Source organism: Bos indicus, chromosome 5 (genome assembly GCF_029378745.1).
Source record: "Bos indicus isolate NIAB-ARS_2022 breed Sahiwal x Tharparkar chromosome 5, NIAB-ARS_B.indTharparkar_mat_pri_1.0, whole genome shotgun sequence".
Classification (NCBI taxonomy): Eukaryota; Metazoa; Chordata; class Mammalia; order Artiodactyla; family Bovidae; genus Bos; species Bos indicus.
The window spans coordinates 73,583,243-73,606,440 of record NC_091764.1 but is presented as its reverse complement, the minus strand read 5'-3'; the positions used below and the strand labels follow the sequence as shown (position 1 = coordinate 73,606,440).

General features: G+C 44.2%; 2 protein-coding genes across 7 annotated transcripts in view; both read right to left on the bottom strand.

Moving 5' to 3' along the window:
- TOM1 (target of myb1 membrane trafficking protein) overlaps window positions 1-4,415 on the bottom strand; it is a 40,976-nt gene extending 36,561 nt beyond the window's left edge. The window contains exon 1 of one of the 2 annotated variants that reach the window (XM_070789676.1): window positions 4,184-4,415. In XM_070789676.1, coding sequence (XP_070645777.1) covers window positions 4,184-4,235 — 52 coding nt within the window. In that variant the 5' untranslated portion in view covers window positions 4,236-4,415. The remainder of the gene's footprint in view (window positions 1-4,183) is intronic. The other variant, XM_070789677.1, reaches the window with a different exon arrangement.
- A 3,219-nt stretch (window positions 4,416-7,634) lies between these two features.
- HMGXB4 (HMG-box containing 4) overlaps window positions 7,635-23,198 on the bottom strand; it is a 35,569-nt gene continuing 20,005 nt past the window's right edge. For 4 of the 5 annotated variants that reach the window (XM_019961271.2, XM_019961267.2, XM_019961270.2 and 1 more), the window contains 6 exons: window positions 21,131-21,212; window positions 20,106-20,170; window positions 18,784-18,889; window positions 18,159-18,328; window positions 10,236-10,358; window positions 7,635-9,766 (listed from right to left, as the gene is read on the bottom strand). In XM_019961271.2, the coding sequence (XP_019816830.2) occupies window positions 9,722-9,766; window positions 10,236-10,358; window positions 18,159-18,328; window positions 18,784-18,889; window positions 20,106-20,170; window positions 21,131-21,212 (591 nt within the window). In that variant the 3' untranslated portion in view covers window positions 7,635-9,721. The remainder of the gene's footprint in view (window positions 9,767-10,235; window positions 10,359-18,158; window positions 18,329-18,783; window positions 18,890-20,105; window positions 20,171-21,130; window positions 21,213-23,198) is intronic. The other variant, XM_070789675.1, reaches the window with a different exon arrangement.

Genomic DNA, 23,198 nt, shown 5'->3' with positions numbered 1-23,198 from the left:
CTCAACTTTTAGGTTGTGCATATTCTTTACTTCACAGTGGATTCTTTAGTGACCTGGAGGAGGAAATGGCGCCCCTCTCTCGTATTTTTGCCTGGAAATCTCATGGACACAGGAATCTGGTGGGCTACAGTCCACGAGGTTACAAAGAGTTGGACATGACTGACTTGACTGAGCACGAGTGACCTGGAAACATTCAGGGCCCAGTAAGCGCCACAAGCAGAAAAGCTGGTCTATGGGTCAAACAATAACTGTGGCTGCTGGAGGGCTGGGTTGCTCCAAATTCCAAACAGGTATTGACCAGCCAGGGGCAGGGTGGTGAGGGTGCAAGAGAGGACCTCAGTTCTGCAGGCAGAGAGACCTGGGTCTGGGTCCTGACTCTAGGAAGCTGGGAAACCTTGGGAAGTGACACCTTCCTTCAGATTTACTTTTGATGATTGGAAAAAATAGCAAAACCCTGTAGGCTTGAAACCGACTCCCCCTAAAACTGAGTTCCTCTGTCAAGTTCATATTAATTTCTTTATTCAAAACTTTATTCCCTTTCTTGTCCCACACCTGTTGCCCCCAAGACTGAAGAGTATCAAAGAAAAGGGGGCTTTGAAAACCACTGGTATCCTGCAGGGCCCTTCTGGGTACGAAAGCTTTTCAGTGTCCCCCGTTTCTTGTTTTTGCGGAAAAGGCGTCTGTCTCCTAAATCTTCCCTGAATTCCAAAGGGCAGATTCAGTTACTCATTAGGGGAGGGAGGGAACCCAGAAACAAAGGAAAAGCAGTCAAGAAACAAGAGTGCAGCAATAAAAAAGAGTCCTAGTTCCTTCTCAAGGGATTTACCTGACAATCTGATACACATCTCTGAGTTCTACTATAGGAGCTGGGGCCCCACCCAGGTGGATGATGGTGACTTCAGGTCTGCGCAAGCAGGGAGACCCCAGACTAGATGGAACCAGAAGGCTGATGCCTAAGATTCCTGGAGCCCCACCTTGTTACCTCCCACAACCAATCAGGAGAAATTTACAAACCCTGGAGTTCCACCCTCCTCCTAATTTTGCCTTTAGAAACTCCTCCCTGAAAACCAGTGGGATTTTGGGTCTTGTGAGCATGCATAGCCCAATCTCCTTCCTGGGCCCTTGCAATAAACTTTTCTCTGCTCCAAACTCCCGCTGTGGTCTGTTTGGCCACACTGCACACCCAGCACACAAACCTGGGTTTGACAACAGGACTGCGATGCGAGTATGGCACCTGGTGTTTGCTCACAAACTGTTACTTTCCTTTTTTCCTTTCTTCCCTCCAGTCATGTGTCAGCATGATGCTAAGTACCCAGGGTCTGGATCAGTCAGATTCAGCATCTGCTCTCACAAAGCCTAGTCCAGCAGGGGAAACACATGCACAATTACTAACAGAATGCCACAGCGCTTTATTAGTGTGACGTTGGTGAAAATAATAAAAATGATGACGATGTTTCCTGCAAACTGATAATGTGCCAGGCCCTCTCCAGAGAGCATCTCACTTCACTCTCACAACCACTCTGAGAAATGGATGCTGCCATAACCACCATTCCACCCAGGAAGCAGAGCCCAAAGGCAGACAGGGAGTGAGCCTGAGGAACTAGGGTGATGGGAGGGCACAACAACAATGGCTGGATCTGAAGGGGTCAGCGAAGGCCTCATGGAGTAGGTGATGATGCCTGGAGCTTTGAAGGAGGCACTGGCAGCAGGCATTCCAGGCAGAGGGAGCAGCAAGCAGAAAGGGGTGTGGATGGGTGACTGCAAACTTTCTGAGTCGAGAGACACTGCGCTCTGATTTACACCATCAGGACCTACTGTGCTCAGCGCTGCCAACTGGACAGGGCTCTATGCTCAACTGGGGGATGAAGTTGGCAGGCTCGAGAAGAGATTATTTCAATCCTGCAGTTTATAGAAATGCAAGCAGCTCATACTAGGTCATTAGTAATTACAGCTGATCAGGGCTGTTGCTCCCCCACCCCGGGAGTGGAGGTGGGGGGAAGAAAAGAAAAGGAATACTGAGGGTATTAACTCAAATAGCAGACATTATTCATTTAATCGTACTTTTAGAGCCTCTTCAGCTTTGGTTCAGATTTCAGGGACTCAGAGGGGTCCCTGAAATCTCAGCTTTCTGACCACGTCACTGGGGTCTTGGGTGAGTCCTATTTTCCACCTTCCCTCTCTTGGCCTCAGTCTCCAGTGTAGAATGAAGGGGATGGGCTAGAATGGAGGTTTTCAATCTGGTGGCCACCTCAGATCTACAGTCATAAACTCTGGGGGGGTGGGGCCCAGCCTTTGATGCTTTAACAAGTCTTCCAGGGGATTCTGATGATAGCCCTGGATTAGAAGAGCCCCAGGATAAGGACTGTTCCTGCAGTAAAACATGGTCTGTGCTCTAAGGGACTAAGAGATTAGTAGCATGCTCTTCGGATTGAATATTTCTTGCCCAAGACAGGTAACCCTTCAGGGTAAGAAGAGAAGCTTTTTTCTTTGACTACCTCAAGCCTGGAGTCCCAACGAGATTTTCTAGAAAGCCTCAGGCATATTTGGCTGACTGTGAACCAGAATTTTTTTCTTTTTTGGGGGGTGGGTGGGTAGGAAGTCTCAAACTTGACATGTGATAAAAGCAGAGGTTTCTGCAGTTGGAGAAATATAGACAAGAGATGAGCTGCCTTCTCTTCAGCTTCCAAACAATGACTCATCAGTGTGTGTGTGTGTTTGTGTAGCAGGTGGGTGAGGGTCCTGAGAGAGCAGCTGCCCCTCTCAGGTCCAGGAGCTTCCTGGTGTGTAAAGTCTCTACTGACAGCATCCTCTCAAAACATTTGATTACAACACCTCAAAAGAGCCACAAACAGCCGCAGGGGGCGATTTCAACACAGAGCTGGGTTAACAGACTTAAGTGAGGTTTGACTTCTAAGACAGCAAGAATGAAAAGAATGTCTTGTCTAAAAGATCCAGTTTTCCCAGTCTGGACTTAAGGCTAAAAATCATCAAAAAGATAGAGAGACGCTTTCACAGTACTTCCCTCGGTTTATTCAGGCGACGAAGCACACCCAGACTGTTCTGGTGAAGTGTCCGGACCATGGCCTGTGGGTCCTCTCTGAGATGGTGGGCAGGAATGAGTGTCTGTGAGACCAACTGTCCAGCCATTCTCAGGATTTTGGAACCCTCACTTGGTGGTGTCTCAGTAACAATAATAAATATTACCACCTTCTTTTAGAGAGCATCTGCCACGTGGAAGGCACTAAATCCTTCACACTTATGAACGAGTTTAACCTAAACAACAACCCCAAGGAGGCAGGGATCATTATTATACCCTCATTACTGGGGGAGGGATCCTCTCTAGACAGCCAACGCCGCACCATTAGTAAGTCTCGGGTCAACAGGTGCCAAGAGAATCAGGAGACCTGGGCTCTGAGTGAGCCTGTGTCTCGCCCAGAGGGCTTGGCCCTCCCAGCTGCTGAGAAATGAGGGAGGCCGAATCAGGTGGTTTCGAAGATGCCTTCCAGCTCCGAGTCTGCGACTCCACGCGGTCCATTCGGTGCCGGCCGATGAGGCGGCTACGGCCGGCAGTTCTGAGGCGTTGGCCTGGCCTTCTCGTGGGGTGGGCTCCCCAGCGTCCAGCCCCAGCTTGGCGGAGGAAGGGCTCCCAGCCGCCTGCCCGCAATATGCCCGCCCGGCCGCCAAGCCCCAGCCTCCTGGTCCTTGAGAATGGACTTCCAGCCCTTCTCAGGTATCAGTGTTCGCAGCTCCAGACGAGCCAGGAAGGAAATGGCAAGAGCCCAGGTGGTGTAACCCGTGCAGGGGAGGCGACGACAGAAACCATCGAGGGACCCAAGGACTGCAAAAACCACGCAGTCCCTTTAACCCCCCAAACTTTCTGCCTGGATTCGCGACCCCAGCAGCTGCACATTGGCTGAGCCGCGGCCACGCGGGCCCGCCTTCTCTCTTTATTTATTGGCTGCCGTGGGCATCCATCACAATCCGAGGCCTCCTAGTGGACAGCGGCTTTTGTCAATCAAAGCAGGCGGGAGGCAGGGCGGGGCCGGGTCTGGGAGAGACACGCCAGCCTCACTCCCCTCCCTGCCTCCCTCCGGTGTGTGACTCGGGACCTGGAGGTACCCTGGGGGGCCGGGGTCGAACGCGGAGTGGTGCGTTGGGGCTGCGCGGGGCCCCGGGGACTCACCGATGCGCTGTCCCACCGGAGAGCTGAACGGGTTCCCCAGGAGAAAGTCCATCGCCACTGCTGCCGCTGCCACCAAGCCGGGGAATCAGCTGACAGCAACCGCCAACACCGCGGACCCGTCACGTGACGCGCTGGACCGTCCTCGAGGAGGCGCGGCTGGGGCGGGGCAGAGGCAGTCTGGAGCCGAGCCGCAGGCCCCGCCTCGGACGTGGAGTGTCGGCTCCCTGAGGCGGAGGGTGATGACCTCACTGCGGTTAACTTGGCGTCGGTGGACATCACGCAGTACGTAGGGCGACTGCGGACCAGGGGGCGTGGGTTTCGCTAAGCCACGCCCTCCATGCGTGCTTAAGGACTTAGGGGCGTGGTCTTTGAGCTCTTCACGTCTGGAAAACCCAATCTCAGACCCGGGAAATGACTTGGGTAAGGTTACCCAGCAAGCCGAGACCAAAGCTCTAGCTCTTAGTCTAAGCTCCCGGGACCTCAGTATGACTACACACCCGGTGCTGGGGTTGACAGCCTCTCTGGCCTGTTGCCTCCCTACCCAGAGAGGACGCTTCCTGTTTGAGGCTGAGGTCTCCTGGCTGCAAAATGCGTCATGTTTGCAGCCCAGATTCCCTTACCTCAAATAGAAGGCAAGAGCCAAGGATTTTCGAGACCTTGACACTGAGAGACAACTCAATGAATTGCAGCTAGTGATGGGCTAGAGCTCAGGGTGGCAGAAAGCATACAAATGTCGTGGGTGGTCCTAGGACACATCTCTGCCATTCATTTACGGTGTGATTCAAACAGCAGGCTTCCATTTTCTCTGAATTCTGGAATTAGATCAAGGACTTCTAAACTTTATTTTTTTAGGTCACAGGATCCTTTGAGAAATTGTACAAAGCATTCGAGCGTTTCTGAAGAAAAAAGGCAAGATAGAATTGTACCTCAGAGGGGTTCTGGGGTCCCTGAGGTACATCAGTGGACCCCAAGCTAAGAATCTCAAAGGCTTTCTCCAGCTTTGTAATTCATATATCTTCTTCCATGTTCCCGTGTGCCATGTTTCAGCTGTGTCACTTACTCATTAGATATCTTATCTATTGGTTATATTTTTTTGCTTCTAATGACATGCACTCCAAAAGATACAATAACCACTGCTTTGGTAGTCTGAGCTACTGCGAGGTGATTTAGTATTTATCGAACATATTTGTGAATTTTTAATTTGAAAGGCTAGTAATTTTCAAATTTAGGATGATAGAAAACCTGAATTACAACTTTATCGCTTCTGTATGTTAACTGAACAGTCAATAGGGTCTGACATCTTTATTGTACCATATAAAAGCTTTATTGAAATCATGTACTCCTGTGTTTTGAAGTGTTTTAATAATGCTCATGAGACATGTTAATACATAACCAGTCCCCCAGTAGTCTAGATGCTCCTTGAGGCTGGGATGCTATGTCTGTTTCTCTCACTGTTGTCCAGCACGATGACTAATGCTTGAAAATTTAAATTAGCAATGGCATTTAGCCTATAAAGGGGGGATGTGCACTTATGATGATTTTCATGTCAGGTAGGTACCTTCCATGTTTTTTTTCATTTAAGCATATTGCTTGTTAGTATGGCAAGTATTTAGCATGATTTTCCTTTGGATTCTTCCATTAACCTTTAATATCACTATGTTGGATGACTGGAAGTTCTTGCCTTCTTGCATCACTCTGGTTTGAAGTGATTATAGGCAGATCTTGGCTTTACTACAGAGAATAGAACAGCCATAAGTTTCGTCCTTCATAGTAAGAAAGCAGAAACAACCCACATACCCCCAAACAGGGAGTGAAATTATATTAACTCCATGCAGACAGAAAGTTGTACAGCTATTAAATTAGAAATGGAAGTGTGTAGATTTTGTCGATACAATAAATAGTAATGTAAATGGAAAACATTAAGTGCAGTACAAACTATGTCTTCAAACTATTTCCTAACAGAACAAACTCATTTAGTAAATAGTCTGTTTTAATTTTTCCTTTTAAGCATTTTAGCAATATCAATATCAAATGCCTTACTATGGATAAAAATGTTGAAATCCCTCAAGACTGACAATGCATAAATGTAATATAATTGATTATAACCTTTAAGTACATTTAAACAAAAAAATTAAGATACTCTGCTTCCAAAATTTAAAGACCACAGTATGACAAGAAAAGTGAGATCCCTATAGTAAAGTCCAGCTAGGACAAAAGAACATTTGGACAATGAATAGTTCTGATAGTTTTCCTGCAATCACATTTGCTCAGGACTGCAGATAATGGAGAAGGATTCCGATGAATTACATACACAATTTAAATTCGAAGGTGGCTTGGGGTAGAAGAGCAGAGAAGGCAATGGCACCCCACTCCAGTACTCTTGCTTGGAAAATCCCATGGACGGAGGAGCCTGTTAGGCTGCAATCCATGGGGTCACTAAGAGTCGGACACGACTGAGCGACTTCACTTTCACTTTTCACTTTCATGCATTGGAGAAGGAAATAGCAGCCCACTCCAGTGTTCTTGCCTGGAGAATCCCAGGGACGGGGGAGCCTGGTGGGCTGCCGTCTATGGGGTTGCACAGAGTCAGACATGACTGAAGTGACTTAGCATAGGATAGCATGGGGTAGAAGAGAACCTCGGCTTTGGGGTTTGCTGTTCCAGTGTGCTTATTCTGGCTTTGCCATTTACTTAGCTGTTTAAACTCAGGGAAAGTGCTTTCCTGTACCTGTCTCCTTATTTGTAAAAGGGGATAATATTTATAAATCTTTGGGGGAGGATTAAGTGCAATAAAATATGCAAAGCACTCTTCAGCAATATGGTGATCTCTTTCTTGCTGCCTCTCTGTAAGAAGTGAGCCTTACAGCCAATCATAATATTTTATTATTTATGACTATTAACACCTTATGTTTGTGTTGAAAATTTTACCTTGAAAGTTCTAATCTCATATATTAGATGTTCACAGTATTACTAAACATACATGTCAGGCTGGCTGGCTGCAAGGCTTGGAAACAGGGAAGTGACATTAACACTTTTATAGACAGGACTGCAGATACCTATAAAATTAAGTGATTTATCCAATCCAGTGTAACTCAGCAAATCAGGACAGTACTGAAACACATGATTTAGCACACAATTTGAATGCAACTCTTATACAAGACTGATAGATATTTGACTTAGGCCAACAATGTAATGTGCATACAATTTCATTTGCCAGTGAATATAGCTACACTTAAAGAGCCACTGGCTTTGCAATTAGCAAAAGAGAAGATGAAAGTCCTCAATGTAAAAGTTAATAGAAACAGAGCAAGATGTTTGTTAGGAAGATAGCTTTGATCAGAAACTTGACCTCTATTCCAGATGGGCTTTTTTTTTTTTTTAATGTGAAAGACAGGTTTAAAATTTCATAGGCACTTTGGTTGCCACAGGAAAAAGATAGCTGACACTGGACTACAAATATTAAAAATGTGATTTTTAATAATATAAGTACAAAATTTTATTTCTTTATACAACTGTAATGGGATTTGGATCAAACTGCTAGAATTTATTTAAAAAACAAAATAAAACAATGATATAAAAACTGCAAGAAGGTCTGAATCCAAAGTTTTTCCTCTAATAGTACCAAATACCACAAGGAACAGATTATTATACAAATGTTTACAAATTTTAAATACAAATACAATAGGGTTGGACTTTAAAGGAAAACAAACAAACAAAAAGCAGGCGCTCGTCAAGACGTCGTTAATGTGTACAAATGACGATGGTGGGACTGGCTTCTTTCTGTACTCATCCATGTCTCCGAGGCCCCTTCCCTGATACCCTGTGTCCAACAGGAGATGACCTGGGTAGAGAGGAGGTGTGCGACAAGCGCTGACACACGAAATCAAACCAGGACTTCTGCTCTTCGTAGTTTTGGTTCCCAGACATTCCTGTTCCCTTCTGTTTCCCCAGTTCAATCTCAAAACTGCTCTGAGGTGAGAAAGGCATTCGGCAGCCAGAATACCTTTAAGGAACACAGTCCTGTGACCGTATGGATGGGAAGGAAAAAGGATGGAAGGAGTTACACAGGATGCAGGCTGGGGGCACTATCCTCAGAGATCGACTCTGATGCCTCTGCTCCATCCAGGCCAAGGGAAGCAAGCAGTCACCTCAGAGCTTGGTTTTGATGTGGACTCTTGCACCAAATTTAAAAACAACCCTGAAGGGCTCAACTGTTTTCTTTGGAACTGGAAGCAAAATCTGGTTCTTTGGAAATGAGGGCAGCTGGGAATGGTAACATTCCTTTTTATTTCACTTTCTTGACATTATTTAATGGTAAAGAACTAGAATCCCAACATAATGATTCCGTCTTGAGGCACGATACCCTAAAGAGTGGGTGATCTGGAGTTTGCAGAGGAGGCCAGAGGAAGGAGGGGAGGAAGAAATGACAAATCTAGTCTCTTCCACATGCTGTTGCTGGTGGAGGCTCTTGTTTTTTAAATTATATATACAGAAATTTACAGGATAAATTAAAATCTAAGGGAGTTTAAAGAGTTAAATACACATAATTAAAACACATTCATACTCGCACATAAATAAACCTACATGAGAACACAGTACTTTTTTTTTTTTTTTTTGCAATTCGCTTATGTGTGGAATGCGAAACGCCATGTATCTGGCCAGCAGGGGAGCCAAAGAGAAGATCCCAGGAATTAGGCTGGGCAAAGTTCACCTTCTACATCCGCCCAACAACCAAGCGGGAGAACTGTGAGCTGAGCTGATGCTGCCCATGGAAGATACCAGCTCTTAGTGCTGCTGACCAAATGCTCTGGGTCAGTTCACAGTACAGACTGTGCAACTGGTGACACTGATGACTTTACCCACTCCAGGGCTCACAAAACTCCTTGGCCCAGACAGAGGCTGCCAATGGTACCAATGATTACAATAAGTTTTGAGACATGGACACCGATAGAGCAGGAATTGGAATGAACCCTCTACTAAGTTTACTTAGGCCATCACAATAACTTTCAGATGGGAACGATGTTATCGCCTCCCACCTAGGTCACTTCAAGTTGAAAAGCTTTGTATTTTCAGTTAACTGATGTCTTCCCATAATCTTTCCCATTACATTTCAGACTGTAAGACAGGTAAGGCAAATGGTCAGTGATGGGTCTGGAGGTACAACTGAGTTTGGAAAAAAATCACATTTTAGCCAACCTTACCATGACGCACTAGGCATCCAAAACTAGCCCCCAGCCCCCAAGTTACACTGATTTTTAAGGCAGATTTATCCACCACAGGAGAAGAAAGAATTCCAAGCCCATATTCATGCCAAGGTTTCGTCTTGGCTAAACCTTTGCCATTTCATAAAATTATTAAAAGCAAAGTACTTACAGTCCTATGTATATATTTTACATTTTACATATATATATATATATGTGCATATATATAAAAATTTAAAACCTACACCCAGAGGCCAGTGAAGGGATCTGGAACAGTCACATACACACAAGCCAGCAACAGGGCAGGAAAAGGTTTCTGTCCCAAGAGTCTTTGCTGTCACAGTCCAGGCATGATGTAAGCAATGTTGTCTAGTGTGTTTGACTGCAAAACAAGGGGAAAAGTTTCAGTCGAAGAGTACTTTACCTTAGTTCCCTGAGACATATTTCTTTGTTTAGGGGAGAGAGATCAGAAAAGGAGTCTGGAGTTAGAGAAAACGGGGGAGAAGATGGTATTCTGTTGTCTGTTTGCTGGGAGCTTTTCTGCTGACATCTCCCATTAATCCTAGTAAAGCAGTGGCAGCAGACTCGCACTCTCTTCATCTCTGGAAGAGCAAATAGGAAACACAGGCAGTGCAGTGCCTTAGGGGCTACGCTGCTTCTCTCCAAAGGAGAGAAATCTTAGGAAATGGCGTGTCTGCGATTTCACTGAGGGTCCAGCACACATTCAGCAGTCAGTGTCACGTTCCGCCGGCTGACAGCAGTGCGGTATCCAGGGAGCTTTAAGAGGTTGTGCCTGACAGGGCTCCCAAGGGTCTGGCCCCTCCTAAATCCCAGGAAACAAGGAAACTTACCAAGACCTGTTTGGGACAGCCGTTCAACTCAGGTAGTTGTGTGGTCAGACACGCCAAGGGGCCAAGCGCACAGATTATGGAGTCCAGAAGCACGGACAGACTGCCGGACACAGCCACCATGCCCTGAAAGGAAGAGCGTGAGAGGAGGAGGTTGCGGCCTGCATCACACTCGTGAGGCTCCCTCCAGGCCCTGGGTACTTCCTCGCATGGCTCTCTGAGTCTGGGGCAGTTCCAGGAAACTTGCGGCAGAAATGGAAGCTTTCTGCTTTGGTAACTCAATACATTCCAGGTTTCCTGTCTATATTTCTAAACCGTTGTATCCTCTGTGAGACCTTGGGTTGGTCCCTTAGGAAGAGTGGGGGCTGGGAGGGGGGACAACCCTACACTTAAAAATATTTAAAAAGGCCCCACCTATTGTGGAGAACTGCTGGCAAGATTTGTAGGGGTCATGAATGCAAAAGTTATTTTTCTCATGAACTCCACAAATATAGCTCAAATGTGATAACCATGAGAATTCTACATACTAATGATTAATATAAGCACACACACACAAATTCTCCACATATGTAGCTTTTTGACAGGTGAGGATACCACTTTTCTGTTCTTTTTAAAATTTAACCTCTTCTAGAATTCATATCATTTGTTATCTCTGTGATTCAAAGAGATAAGAAATAAGATTGCTTGCTGCAAATACTGCTGCCGAGCTCTTGTGTAATCTGGTTCAACTAGGAGTACTGTGAGGATATGGGACCTAGAAGGCAGTGTAGCAGAGTCCATCAGAGAAGGAGCTCTGGGCTTCAGACAGCTGGGTTCAGAACCTGGCTATCCCACTCACTGAAAGGGGCAAGTTGCTTTCTATGCTGTGCCTGTAATAGACAGTACTAACAGCATCTGCAGCAAGGAGGGGATTAAGTGAGATAACAGATGTAAAGTACTTGGGGGTGGTTCTTGCTACCTGGTAACTGCTCAGAAAGTATCCATACTGCTTACTAGTATTACCAACATCTTCATCTCCAAAACTGCATTTCAGGCTTCCTGCTAGATCTTCCGTTTTGGGTATTTTTCAATCTCAACACACTGTAAAGAGAAATAACCTACCGTTCCTCCTAGCATTCCTTCCTCTGCTAAAGTCATCATCACTCACACACCTGCCCGGTCTCAAGGCCATGCCACCACTGACTTTTCTTTCCCTTCATTCTCCTCGTCTAATGTATCCCCCTACTTCCAAGTCAGAAAATAAAGCAAAGGGTTATAAGAATGGGCCCTGAGGTCATGCCACCAAACTCAAGGCTCCATTTCAGCACTTAGGGGCTAAATTTCAGACAGAGTTCCTTAATCTGAAAGTCTATTCTTCCTTCTGTAAAATAAGGGAACACAAATTCTGTTTTACAAAACATGCAATGTGAATTAAACGAGAGACTCCATGTATAGCACTCACAAAGCTGCCTGAGTGAGAGTTCAATGAAAGATAGCAATTAATAGTATTACTCCATACTTTTACAGTTAATTATAGGTAATATTTTTTGTCTGACTCTCCCAATAAGCATCCTGAGGGCAGAAACCAAGTCCTATTCTTTTTTATATCCTCCCAATAACTAATGGGGTTCTGTATAGTGTAATATCCCCCAATAAATATTTGAATTAAATTCAAATCTTTGTCATGTCTAGACTATTGTTATAACTTTTCCCTAATTCTGGTGTCTTCACTCTCAATCTAAAGTAGAAGATATTCTCAAAGAAAATCAGATGAGAGCTGTGATCATTCCTTCTACTCAAAACATCCCCAAAGCTGAGCTGTCATTTCCTTCCGCAACTTGTGCTGGGCCCTTCATAGTTCAGCCTTCCCCCACCTTGGGCGCTGGATGTTCTAGTTTTTCATCATTTAAGCAATAAAACGCTTTGAAAATAAAACCTCAAGTGGAACCCTAATACATAAAACAGTTAAAAGATCTGGTGAAGGTAGGAATGGGGGTTGAGAGCCCCACTGGGTCTCTTCTGACCTATCTTGGCAGAAGACGCCAGGGCTGAGAAGCACATGTGCACTGTGGTCTTGGTTTAGGATGCTATCTCCATGATGCAAGTCCTGCCTGTCCTTCTGGGTCCTGATGGAACCCCACCTCCCTTTCAGAGCCTCTCCTGACCCCCTCACTCTGCTCTCGACTACTGCTCTAACTGCTTCAGGTGGCAGAGCTGTAGAATGACAGCAGGCTGCACAGTGGGGCAAGCTGAGCCTGTTCACAGTGAGTTGTGTAGACTTATGATAACAGTCACAATTTTATTAGGCTTCAGGTATTCAATTTTAAACGAGCAACTATATATAAATCAATGCTCCTTAAAGTGTAGTAGTTTACTAATTTCAGGTGGCATACAGGTGAACATTAATCGGTTGATAATGCACATCCATTTTTCCAATGTACATTAGAAAAAAGATTAGAATACCACACTTGTGATATCCAGGATATCACTGTGAAAGCATGGATAAATGTATTTAAATAAAAATACAAAGTAGATAACAGTATAAGTGGTCTGAGGAAATTGCAAACTTGTGAAGATATATGCAAATGATTAAAGTCTGGGGAGAAGTGGATTAGAAGGGGAATTACTGCTTACTGCTGACACACTGTTCTTGTTTAGTCACTAAATTGTGTCCAATTCTTTGCAACCTCATGGACTGTAGCCTGCCAACCTCCTTTGTCCATGCAATTTCCCAGGCAAGAATACCGGAGTGGGTGGCCACTCCTTTCTCCAGGGGATCTTCCTGACCCAGGGACTGAACCCTCGTCTCCAACAATGGCAGGTAGCTTCTTTACCGTTGAGTCACCAGGGAAGTCCACTGCAGATACATGTGGGGTCTCTCTTGGGGATAGTGAAAATGATCTGGTATTAGACAGTAGTAATGGAGCCAGAAATCTGTGCATATACTAAGCCACTGAATTCTACGTTTTAAAAGGGTAAACTTTATGGTTGTTGCTGTGTTAGTCACTCAGTTATGTTCAACTCTTTGCGACCCCATGGACTGTAGCTTGCCAGGCTCCTCTGTCCATGGAATTCTCCAGGCAAGAATACTGGAGTGGGTTGCCATTCCCTTCTCCAGGGATCTTCCCAACCCAGGGATTGAACCTGGGTCTCCTGCACTGAAGGCAGATTTTTCATAGTCTGAGCCATGTCAGTTATATCTCAATAAGACTGTTTCTTATGTTTTTAAAAAAAAGTGGAATAGAGGGTCTGCAACGTTCTTTTCCCTTTTCCAGTCAATATGGACATGTAACCCTCCCATGGCAACTGCTCACAGAAGCTAGCTTGTTTTATTTGCTCATTTTGTATCTATTTTATCTTTCCAGTTACACTGCAAGTTTCTTGATGATATGAAATCATCAGGAAGCTATTAGGAATTCTCCTCCTCCCAGTTTTTGGAATTATGCCTAAGTATTCAACAAGTATTTGCTAAACTAAAAGGAAATGGCAGGGAAAATCTGTAACATGGGAGGTGAATTTTATTGCTGTTTAGTCGCTCAGTCGTGTCCAACTCTTTGCAACCCCAAGGACTGCAGGATGCCAGGCTTCCCTGTCCTTTATCATCTCCCGGAGTTTGCTGAAACTCACGTCCATTGAGTTGGTGATGCCATCCAACCATCTCTTCCTCTGTCATCCCCTTCTCCTGCCTTCAATCTTTCCCAGCATCGGGGTCTTTTCCAGTGAGTCGGGCTCTTCGCATCCGGTGGTCAAAGAACTGGAGCTTCGGCTTCAGCATCAATCCTTCCAACGACTATTCAGGATTGATTTCCGTTAGGATTCACTGGTTTGATCTCCTTGCAGTCCAAGGGACTCTCAAGAGTCTTCTCTAGCACCACAGTTTGAGGGCATCAATTTTTCAGTGCTCAGCCTTTTTTATTGTCCAGCTCTCACAACCATATAGGACTACTGGAAAAACCATAGTACTGACTATACAGACCTCTGTTGGCAAAGTAATGTCTCTGCTTTTTAATACACTGTCTAGGTTTGACATTGCTTTTCTTCCAAGGAGCAAGTAACATTTAATTTCATGGCTACAGTCACTGTAACTTTTTAGGAAACATAAGAATATCTAAATATGAAAAATAAGGATTCCAGAATATTTTCTTCTAGAAATATCTATATCCATTCAAATATCCTAGCCTACTAGGAAGTGTCTGTTTGTGACACTTACTAAATTTTGAGAAATTAGCCAAAGAACTTAGACAAAGCTTCATTTCTCATGGCCTCTGGCGTTTTATTTGTTGAATAATAATTCAACTTTCACATAAAAGCCAAGTGGGTAGTTTTATATTTTTATGCTGACTTCTCAGCTTAAAAATGGCTTTAGGAACGGAGACTGATTTCTTTGCTGCAATGTCCTACTAGGACCCAGCAGAAACCTGAAATCCTACACCACTGAGTGAGCCAGGGGGCAGTATGGTTAGAAGTGGAATATGCTAACAGAAATGGGACATGACAGTTTTGCAGGTTAAGTGATTTTGAAACTGAAGCTTAAAAGGACAAAGATCTCCTTAGGGTATACAACACTGTATAATTCAAGTGCAGAGTAATGAAGAGCTTGGACACCTCAATCTCCCCGTTTGCTACCTATTTTCAAAGCTGTAGAGGAACTCTGACTCCCCTGGATAATCTAACCTGTCTATTCAAATCCTTGCTGGAAATGCACAGAAAAATCCAAACTCTCTTGGAAGTAAAAATGATGAAAGTATCCATGGGATTTGGACTCATTTTTCAAAAATAAAAGTGAGTTGTAGGGTTATATGTCAATTATTTCTCTATAAAGAGGGGAGGGAGAGGAAGTGTCAGGGTAATTTTCTTTTGTGTCATTGTTTCAATAGAAAAGTATCAGTGTAAGCTTTGAGAGCCAGCTTCCAAATCTTTCAGTTCAGTTCAGTCGCTCAGTCGTGTCCGACTCTTTGTGACACCATGAATCGCAGCACTCCAGGCCTCCCTGTCCACCACCAACTCCGAGTTCACTCAGACTCAAGTCTATCGAGTCAGTGATGCCATCCAGCCATCTCATCCTCTGTCTTCCCCTTCTCCTCCTGCCCCCAATCCCTCCCAGCATCAGAGTCTTTTCCAATGAGTCAACTCTTCACATGAGGTGGCCAAAGTACTGGAGTTTCAGCTTCAGCATCATTCCCTCCAAAGAAATCCCAGGGCTGATCTCCTTCAGAATGGACTGGTTGGATCTCCTTGCAGTCCAAGGGACTCTCAAGAGTCTTCTCCAACACCACAGTTCAAAAGCATCAATTCTTCAGCGCTCAGCCTTCCTCACAGTCCAACTCTCACATCCATACATGACCACAGGAAAAACCATAGCCTTGACTAGACGGACCTTTGTTGGCAAAGTAATGTCTCTGCTTTTGAATATGCTATCTAGGTTGGTCATAACTTTCCTTCCAAGGAGTAAGCGTCTTTTAATTTCATGGCTGCAGTCACCATCTGCGGTGATTTTGGAGCCCAGAAAAATAAAGTCTGACACTGTTTCCACTGTTTCCCCATCTATTTCCCATGAAGTGATGGGACTGAATGCCATGATCTTCATTTTCTGAATGTTGAGCTTTAAGCCAACTTTTTCATTCTCTTCTTTCATCAAGAGGCTTTTTAGTTCCTCTTCACTTTCTGCCATAAGGGTGGTGTCATCTGCATATCTAAGGTTATTGATATTTCTCCCGGCAACCATGATTCCAGCTTGTGTTTCTTCCAGTCCAGCGTTTCTCATGATGTACTCTGCATATAAGTTAAATAAGCAGGGTGATAATATACAGGCTTGATGTACTCCTTTTCCTATTTGAAACCAATCTGTTGTTCTATGTCCAGTTCTAACTGTTGCTTCCTGACCTGCATACAGATTTCTCAAGAGGCAGATCAGGTGGTCTGGTATTCCCATCTCTTTCAGAATTTTCCACAGTTTATTGTGATCCACACAGTCAAAGGCTTTGGCATAGTCAAGAAAGCAGAAATAGACGTTTTTCTGGAACTCTCTTGCTTTTTCTATGATCCAGCAGATGTTGGCAATTTGATCTCTGGTTCCTCTGCCTTTTCTAAAACAAGCTTGAACATCAGGAAGTTCACGGTTCATGTATTGCTGAAGCCTGGCTTGGAGAATTTTGAGCATTACTTTACTAGCATGTGAGATGAGTGCAACTATGCGGTAGTTTGCGCATTCTTTGGCATTGCCTTTCTTTGGGATTGGAATGAAAACTGACCTTTTCCAGTCCTGCGGCCACTGCTGAGTTTTTCCAAATTTGCTGGCATATTGAGTGCAGCACTTTCACAGCATCATCTTTCAGGATTTGAAATAGCTCAACTGGAATTCCATCACCTCCACTAGCTTTGTTCGTAGTGATGCTTTCTAAGGCCCACTTGACTTCAAATTCCAGTGTCTGGCTCTAGGTATTTCTATCACCATCCCATTTCTTTAAAAAATTTTATTTACTTTTAATTGGAGGATAATGGCTTTACAATGTTGTGATGGCTTCTTCTATACAACAGTGTGAATCAGCCACAGGTATACACATCTCCCCTCCCTCTTGAACCTCTCCTCCACCGCCTACCTCATCCCACTCCTCTAGGTTGTTACGGAGCACCAGGCTGAGCTCCCTGTGTTACACAGCAGCTTCCCACTAGCTATCTATTTTATGTACGGTAAGGTATGGGGAGAAGGCAATGGCACCCCACTCCAGTGTTCTTGCTTGGAGAATCCCAGGGACAGGGGAGCCTGGTGGGCTGCGTCTATTGGCGCACAGAGTCGGACACGACTGAAGTGACTTAGCAGCAGCAGCAGGAAGGTATGGGGAAACAGTGGAAACGATGTCAGACTTTATTTTTTTGGGCTCCAAAATCACTACAGATGGTGACTGCAGCCATGAAATTAAAAGACGCTTACTCCTTGGTAAAAAAGTTATGACCAACCTAGATAGCATATTGAAAAGCAGAGACATTACTTTGCCAACAAAGGTCCGTCTAGTCAAGGCTATGGTTTTTCCAGTGGTCACGTATGGATGTGAGAGTTGGACTGTGAAGAAGGCTGAGCGCCGAAGAATTGATGCTTTTGAACTGTGGTGTTGGAGAAGACTCTTGAGAGTCCCTTGGACTGCAAGGAGATCCAACCAGTCCATTCTGAAGGAGATCAGCCCTGGGATTTCTTTGGAGGGAATGATGCTGAAGCTGAAACTCCAGTACTTTGGCCACCTCATGTGAAGAGTTGACTCACTGGAAAAGACTCTGATGCTGGGAGGGATTGGGGGCAGGAGGAGAAGGGGAAGACAGAGGATGAGATGGCTGGATGGCATCACTGACTTGATGGACGTGAGGGTGATGGACAGGGAGGCCTGGCGTGCTGCGATTCATGGGGTTGCAAAGAGTTGGACACAACTGAGCGACTGAACTGAACTGAACTGAAGGTATGTATCTTAATTCTGCTATCTCAATTTGTCCCGCCCTCTCGTTGCCCTGCTCTGTTCACAGGTCTGCTCTCCATGTCTGTGTCCCTAGTCTTGCCTGCAAACAGGTTCATCAGTAACATTTTTCTAGATTCCATATATATGCATTTATAGACGGTGTTTATTTTTCTGATGTACTTCAGTCTGTGTAATAGGCTTTAGGTTCATCATCTCAGTACAACTGACTCAAATTCATTCCTTTTTATGGCTGAGTACTGTTTCACTGTATATATGTACCACAACTCCTTTATCCATTCACCTGTCAGTGGGCATCCAGGTTGCTTCCATGTCCTGGCTATTGTAAACAGTGCTGCAGTGAACACTGCCACCCCTCCTTATCACTGTATCCTGAGCACCTGGTATAACAGCACACAGCAGTCGCTCACTGTGTGGATGTGGAATGAGCACACGGGTCCAGACTGTACCAGCAGCTGGAGCTTGCCACTGACGGTGCCCTTACCTCAGTTTCCTGCAGGCGGTGTCCGATGAGGCTCAGGGACTCTCCCAGCAGCTGGAGGTGAGCAGCCACATCAATGGGCTCTGTCTCAGGAGCTTTGGCTGGCGAGGCAGGTAACAGCATGGCGGTGGGTGGGGATTTCTTCTGGGGTGAGAGTACTCCCATAGAAGAAGCTGAGAACAGAGAAGAAACAGAGCGATAAAGCTTGCCCAGGGCCTTGTACCACAAAACTGTTCTTCCTGGTTTTCCCTTTCTATGAGCTCCACCAGGCATATGCTAAAACTGTAGACTATGGGTTGGATCTGGCTAATAACTTACTTTGTGTGGCCTGTGAGCTAAGAATGATTTTAGATTTTTAAACGGTTGTTGTAGAAGAAATAAAGAAAAATACGTGACAGAGAATGCATATGGATCTCAGACCTAAAATATGTATTCTCTGGTCCTTTACAGAAAAGTGTGCTGACTTCTGACTTAACATTTTCTAAATATTGGGGCCAACCTTTATTATCTGGTATCTGGATATCAAGATCTGCTTCTAATATAGGCCACTCTCCCCATTTCTTAGTAAAGAAGCAAAATTCACAGAGCTGTGGGGAAGAGAATGAAAAGAGAAGGATGTAGTCATTACCTTTCACTTTCATGGAACCTTCTGAGCTGGATGCTTTTCTTTTCACAGTTGTAGCTTCTGCTTTGTTCTGTTTGTGTTGTAGATACTGAGCTTTTTGCTTCCAAACCTGCAATCAGATCAGGGCAAAAATAAATTTCAAAGGGCAAAAAACTGAAAGGGAAAGCAGTCATGGAAGAACAGAATGAAGAAAAGAAAAGGAACAGTGGAGGGGAGCAGACAGAGGATTAGCGTTTCTTTTTAAGCTGGAAGGTCACTGCACAGGCTTAAGCAGTGGTGACAGCAGCATCCCAGGCGAGGACTAGGCACGTCCTTCAGTGCTGCTGCTCAGACGGCAGCATTCACTCTGCGATCCCTCTAACTAAGGCTGGAATGTAAAACCACATAGGAAACCTCTGGCTCACCTTTATGTCCATCTGGTTTAAATATTTCTTCTAACCTGTCGGCTTGCAACACCAACAGTAGGATAACAATTACACAAAACTCAGAAACTAAAGATAATCTACCTGGGTGAAAAATATATGTCATCTCACCTAGATTAGCAGTACCTTAAATAAAGCAAAATGGAAATTCTAATTCCTAGACCACCTTTGTATCATCTAACTGTAAGTGACTGTGAGTGATTCAGGTATGACTATTTATCATTGTCTTATTAGTGTTTCGATAGGGCGGTATATTATTTGGTAATGGTTGATGGAGGTGATGACCCAGAACCTATCTTCCTAGTAAACACTGTCCCATGTTTTTATTATTTGCTGTGACTATGGACCTCTTTCCTCAGTTCTCAGACCACAGCTAACTACTAGCTATAGTCAGGGGCTCTGACTTTAGATCCTCTTTTAACACGTATCATTGCCCTAGGTAGGTCATCTTTTGGCTCAAATGTAAGGTTGCTGAGAAAAAAAATTAGATGAGGTTAGAAGACAGCCTCCCTGCAGCTAAATCCTCACCTAGAGTGAACTGGCACCAACTTGTTCACTGCCCTCTAAGCCATTTTCCACCAATCTATAATTTTTCTTTTTTTCCCTATTTTCAGTGTTTGGGATTTCGGGCTTCCCCAGTGGCTCAGAGGTAAAAGAATCTGCCTGCCAATGCTGGAGACATGGGTTTGAGTCTGGGGTCAGGAAGATCCCCTGGAGAAGGCTACGGCAACCCACTCCAGTATTCCTGCCTGGGAAATCCCATGGCCAGAAGAGCCTGGTGGGCTACAGTCCATGGGGAAGCAAGAGTCAGACATGACTGAACAGCTGAACAACAACAACACAGGAGGATCACACACTGGAAGGACAGAGCAATGAAAACGTGCCTATGATAAGTCTGCTTACCAGTTTGTCCTTCTCTGGCAACTGCTTCCACACCTCAGCCAGTTTTTTACTCAGTTCCCCAAAATCTGGCACAAAAGAGTGAAAAAAACCCAGGAAAACTGAATACAGTAAAGGTTTAACCATAAACAAAACAGAAGGCCGAACAGAACAAAAACTAGGAAGAGGGTTTTGAAGATCAGATTTAAATAGCACAAGATTCTTTCAGAAAACCAAACCAAACCCCACAACTTCCCTTGGGTCTTTTATAGAAGGAAGAAGCTGTTTGGGTCGCTATGAGACAGGCTCAAAATCTCACACATCTACTCTTTAAGGATTTATGCCTGAAGCATCGTATTGGTATCTTTTAGTATGATCCCATGAAACATGGCTTATCTACTTAGGTTAAAGAAAAAATGTTATGTAGAATTTGATAAGAAATGTTAGGTTTTTACCAAATTTCTGAGAGCTCAGAAACAAAGGAGAATTTCCCTAGAGCAGCTCAGAAGCAATCTTTCAGATGTGTGATACTGTGCTCCCCACATTGTAGAGCAAGTTCACACTTTATAAAGCACATCCGAGTCTTTTCTGGTGCTTCATGTGTGCCTCACAGCAGCCCTGGTGAGAGGGTTGAGAAGCGAGTCCACACACCGGGCAGATGAGATTTGTAGATGTTACCTGACTTGTCCAAGGGCTGAGGTGTAGTGTTCTCACCTTACCAACTTCTGATACAGAGACAAATAATGAACAATGTAATATGTCATTTCCATACCCAACTCCAACCCTATACTCTAACTCCATACCCAAGAGGCGGCTGAAGGAAAAAGTCAACTATAGAATCTTGGAAAGAAACAACTGTATGTTTATATACTGTGCTTTTGGACGGGGCGTACTAAGACAAAATCTAAAGAGACCTGTACAGTTGAGGAGAGAAATGAGATTTGTGTCCTTTTCAGGCCATGGGAAGAACTTTGCCTGCTGATTGGATTAACTGCCTTGCTTCGATACACATGGAAAGTAAGAACACTAAAAATGAGAAATGTGCTCACCTATGCCTGGATGGTCAGCCACAATGGTTACACGGTACTCCTTGCAGAACACTTGGTAGGCCGACATGTTCTTCTTTTTTGGCTAGCACCACATAAAAACAGAGCACGGTAAGACTTAATCAGAAGCCAAGTTGAACAACTTTGTGTCTATGAGAACAAAACAGAAAAGTGACCTGCACTTTTTCCTCAAGTGTCCTAAGTTGCCAACCAGCTTTCCTTAAATAGGATAATTATTAAACCATGTTACATATGACTCAGAGATGAGTATAAGTTTTACCTTTAGAAGGTAAAAACCAGATGCTGATTTTTAGATTTTTCAGGTTGTTGCAGCTACTTGATAATTGTTTGTAAAGCTCTTCATTCGTCCTACAAATGTTACCTAATTCTTTTAGAATTGAGTGCTAAGCAAATCTTTATCTCTCCTGGGGTAGCTATTTTTTGTCTTTAAAATAAGAACCACATAACTTTCCTTTACTTTGGGGCTAGAAAATCAAGAACCAAATTTACGTTCATATTGTGCCTCTGGTTTTCATTTCTTCTTCGTTCTTTTGGTTCTGCGGCACGTGGGATCCTCGTTCTCCAACCAGGGGTCGAACCTGCGCCCACTGCATTGGATGTGGATCCAATGGATCACCACTGGATCACCACTGGGTCACCAGGGAAGTCCCTGGCTTTGATTTCTAATGTTAAAATTTTCTTGATCCTGCTTTGACTGTCACTTGTAGTTTATTGTTATTTTATTATTCACATTCTTGTGGTCCAAGGTGAAAAGTAAATAAATAACCGAGGACAATTCTTTGGTACTCAACGTAAGGTGAACCTTTTCCACATCAACCAAGTGCTTTGTACTACTTGAAGTATGTTTATGCTTCATTGAATTATGACAATTCCAAAAGCAACACAGGATTTTTGAAAAACAAGATTTTAAAATCAACCAAGTGTATATGAAACAGAAGGTATTATACATTACTATGCATTCCACTTTATAATTAACCATAAACTTGGAAGAAAAAAGTTTTCCTACCTGAAAAGGCACATTAGATAGCACCTGTCCAACCCCCTCACTTTGAGGATGAAGAAAAGGAAACTCAGAAAAATAGTGATTTGTCTGGGTCCTGCAGCTATGCCGGTTTTAACACCAGAATGGCTACAACCCAAGCACCTGACCTTTAGGGCTATGCACTATGGGCCAAGGGAAAAAATACATTGCTTCCTTACAGAAAAAGTTACTATTTCAGAATAAACGATTATCCCGTTATAACTTTTATCTAATATACTGAGATGTTTTCAGTCTGGCTTTCCTTACAACCTCATTTGTAAGTATCAGAGTACGATGATTGGTCCTCCACCTCCTTCCAAGACAGTCCTTTCTGGTCCTGCAAGTTATTATAATGACATGAATGTCTGGTGCTTTAAAAGCTGCTGGAAACTTTTGTTTGCCTCAAGAGTCATATTTTACAACCAAAACAAAACAACAAACAACACCATCCCTGTCTCATGACTTCAGAGCTGCACCTTGTTTAAAACGAAGTCTAATCGCGCACTTTGGGTTCACCTGACTTAATTTTTAATACTGTTTTCATAAAACTGCTATCCTCAAAGACCAAAGGCTAGGCAACACTTTTGTTGTTGTTCAGTCGCTCAGTTGTGTCCAACTCTTTGTGACCCTATGGACTGCAGCATGTCAGGTTTCCTTGTCCTTCATTATCTCCTGGAGTTTGCTCAAAGTCCATTGAGTCGATGATGCCATTCAACTATCTCATCCTCTGTCACCCCCTTCTCCTCCTGCCCTCAATCTTTCCCAGCATCAGGGTCTTTTCCAATGAGTCGGCTCTTTGCATCAAGTGGCCAAACCACTGAAGCTTCAGCTTCAGCATTAATCCTTTCAATGACTATTTAGGGTTGATTTCCTTTAGGATGGACTGGTTTGATCTCCTTACTGTCCTAAGGACTCTCAAGAGTCTTCTCCAGCGTCATGGTTCGAAAGCATCAATTCTTCAGAGCTCAGCCTCCTTTATGGTCCAACTCTCACATCCATACATGACTACTGGAAAAACCATAGCTTAAA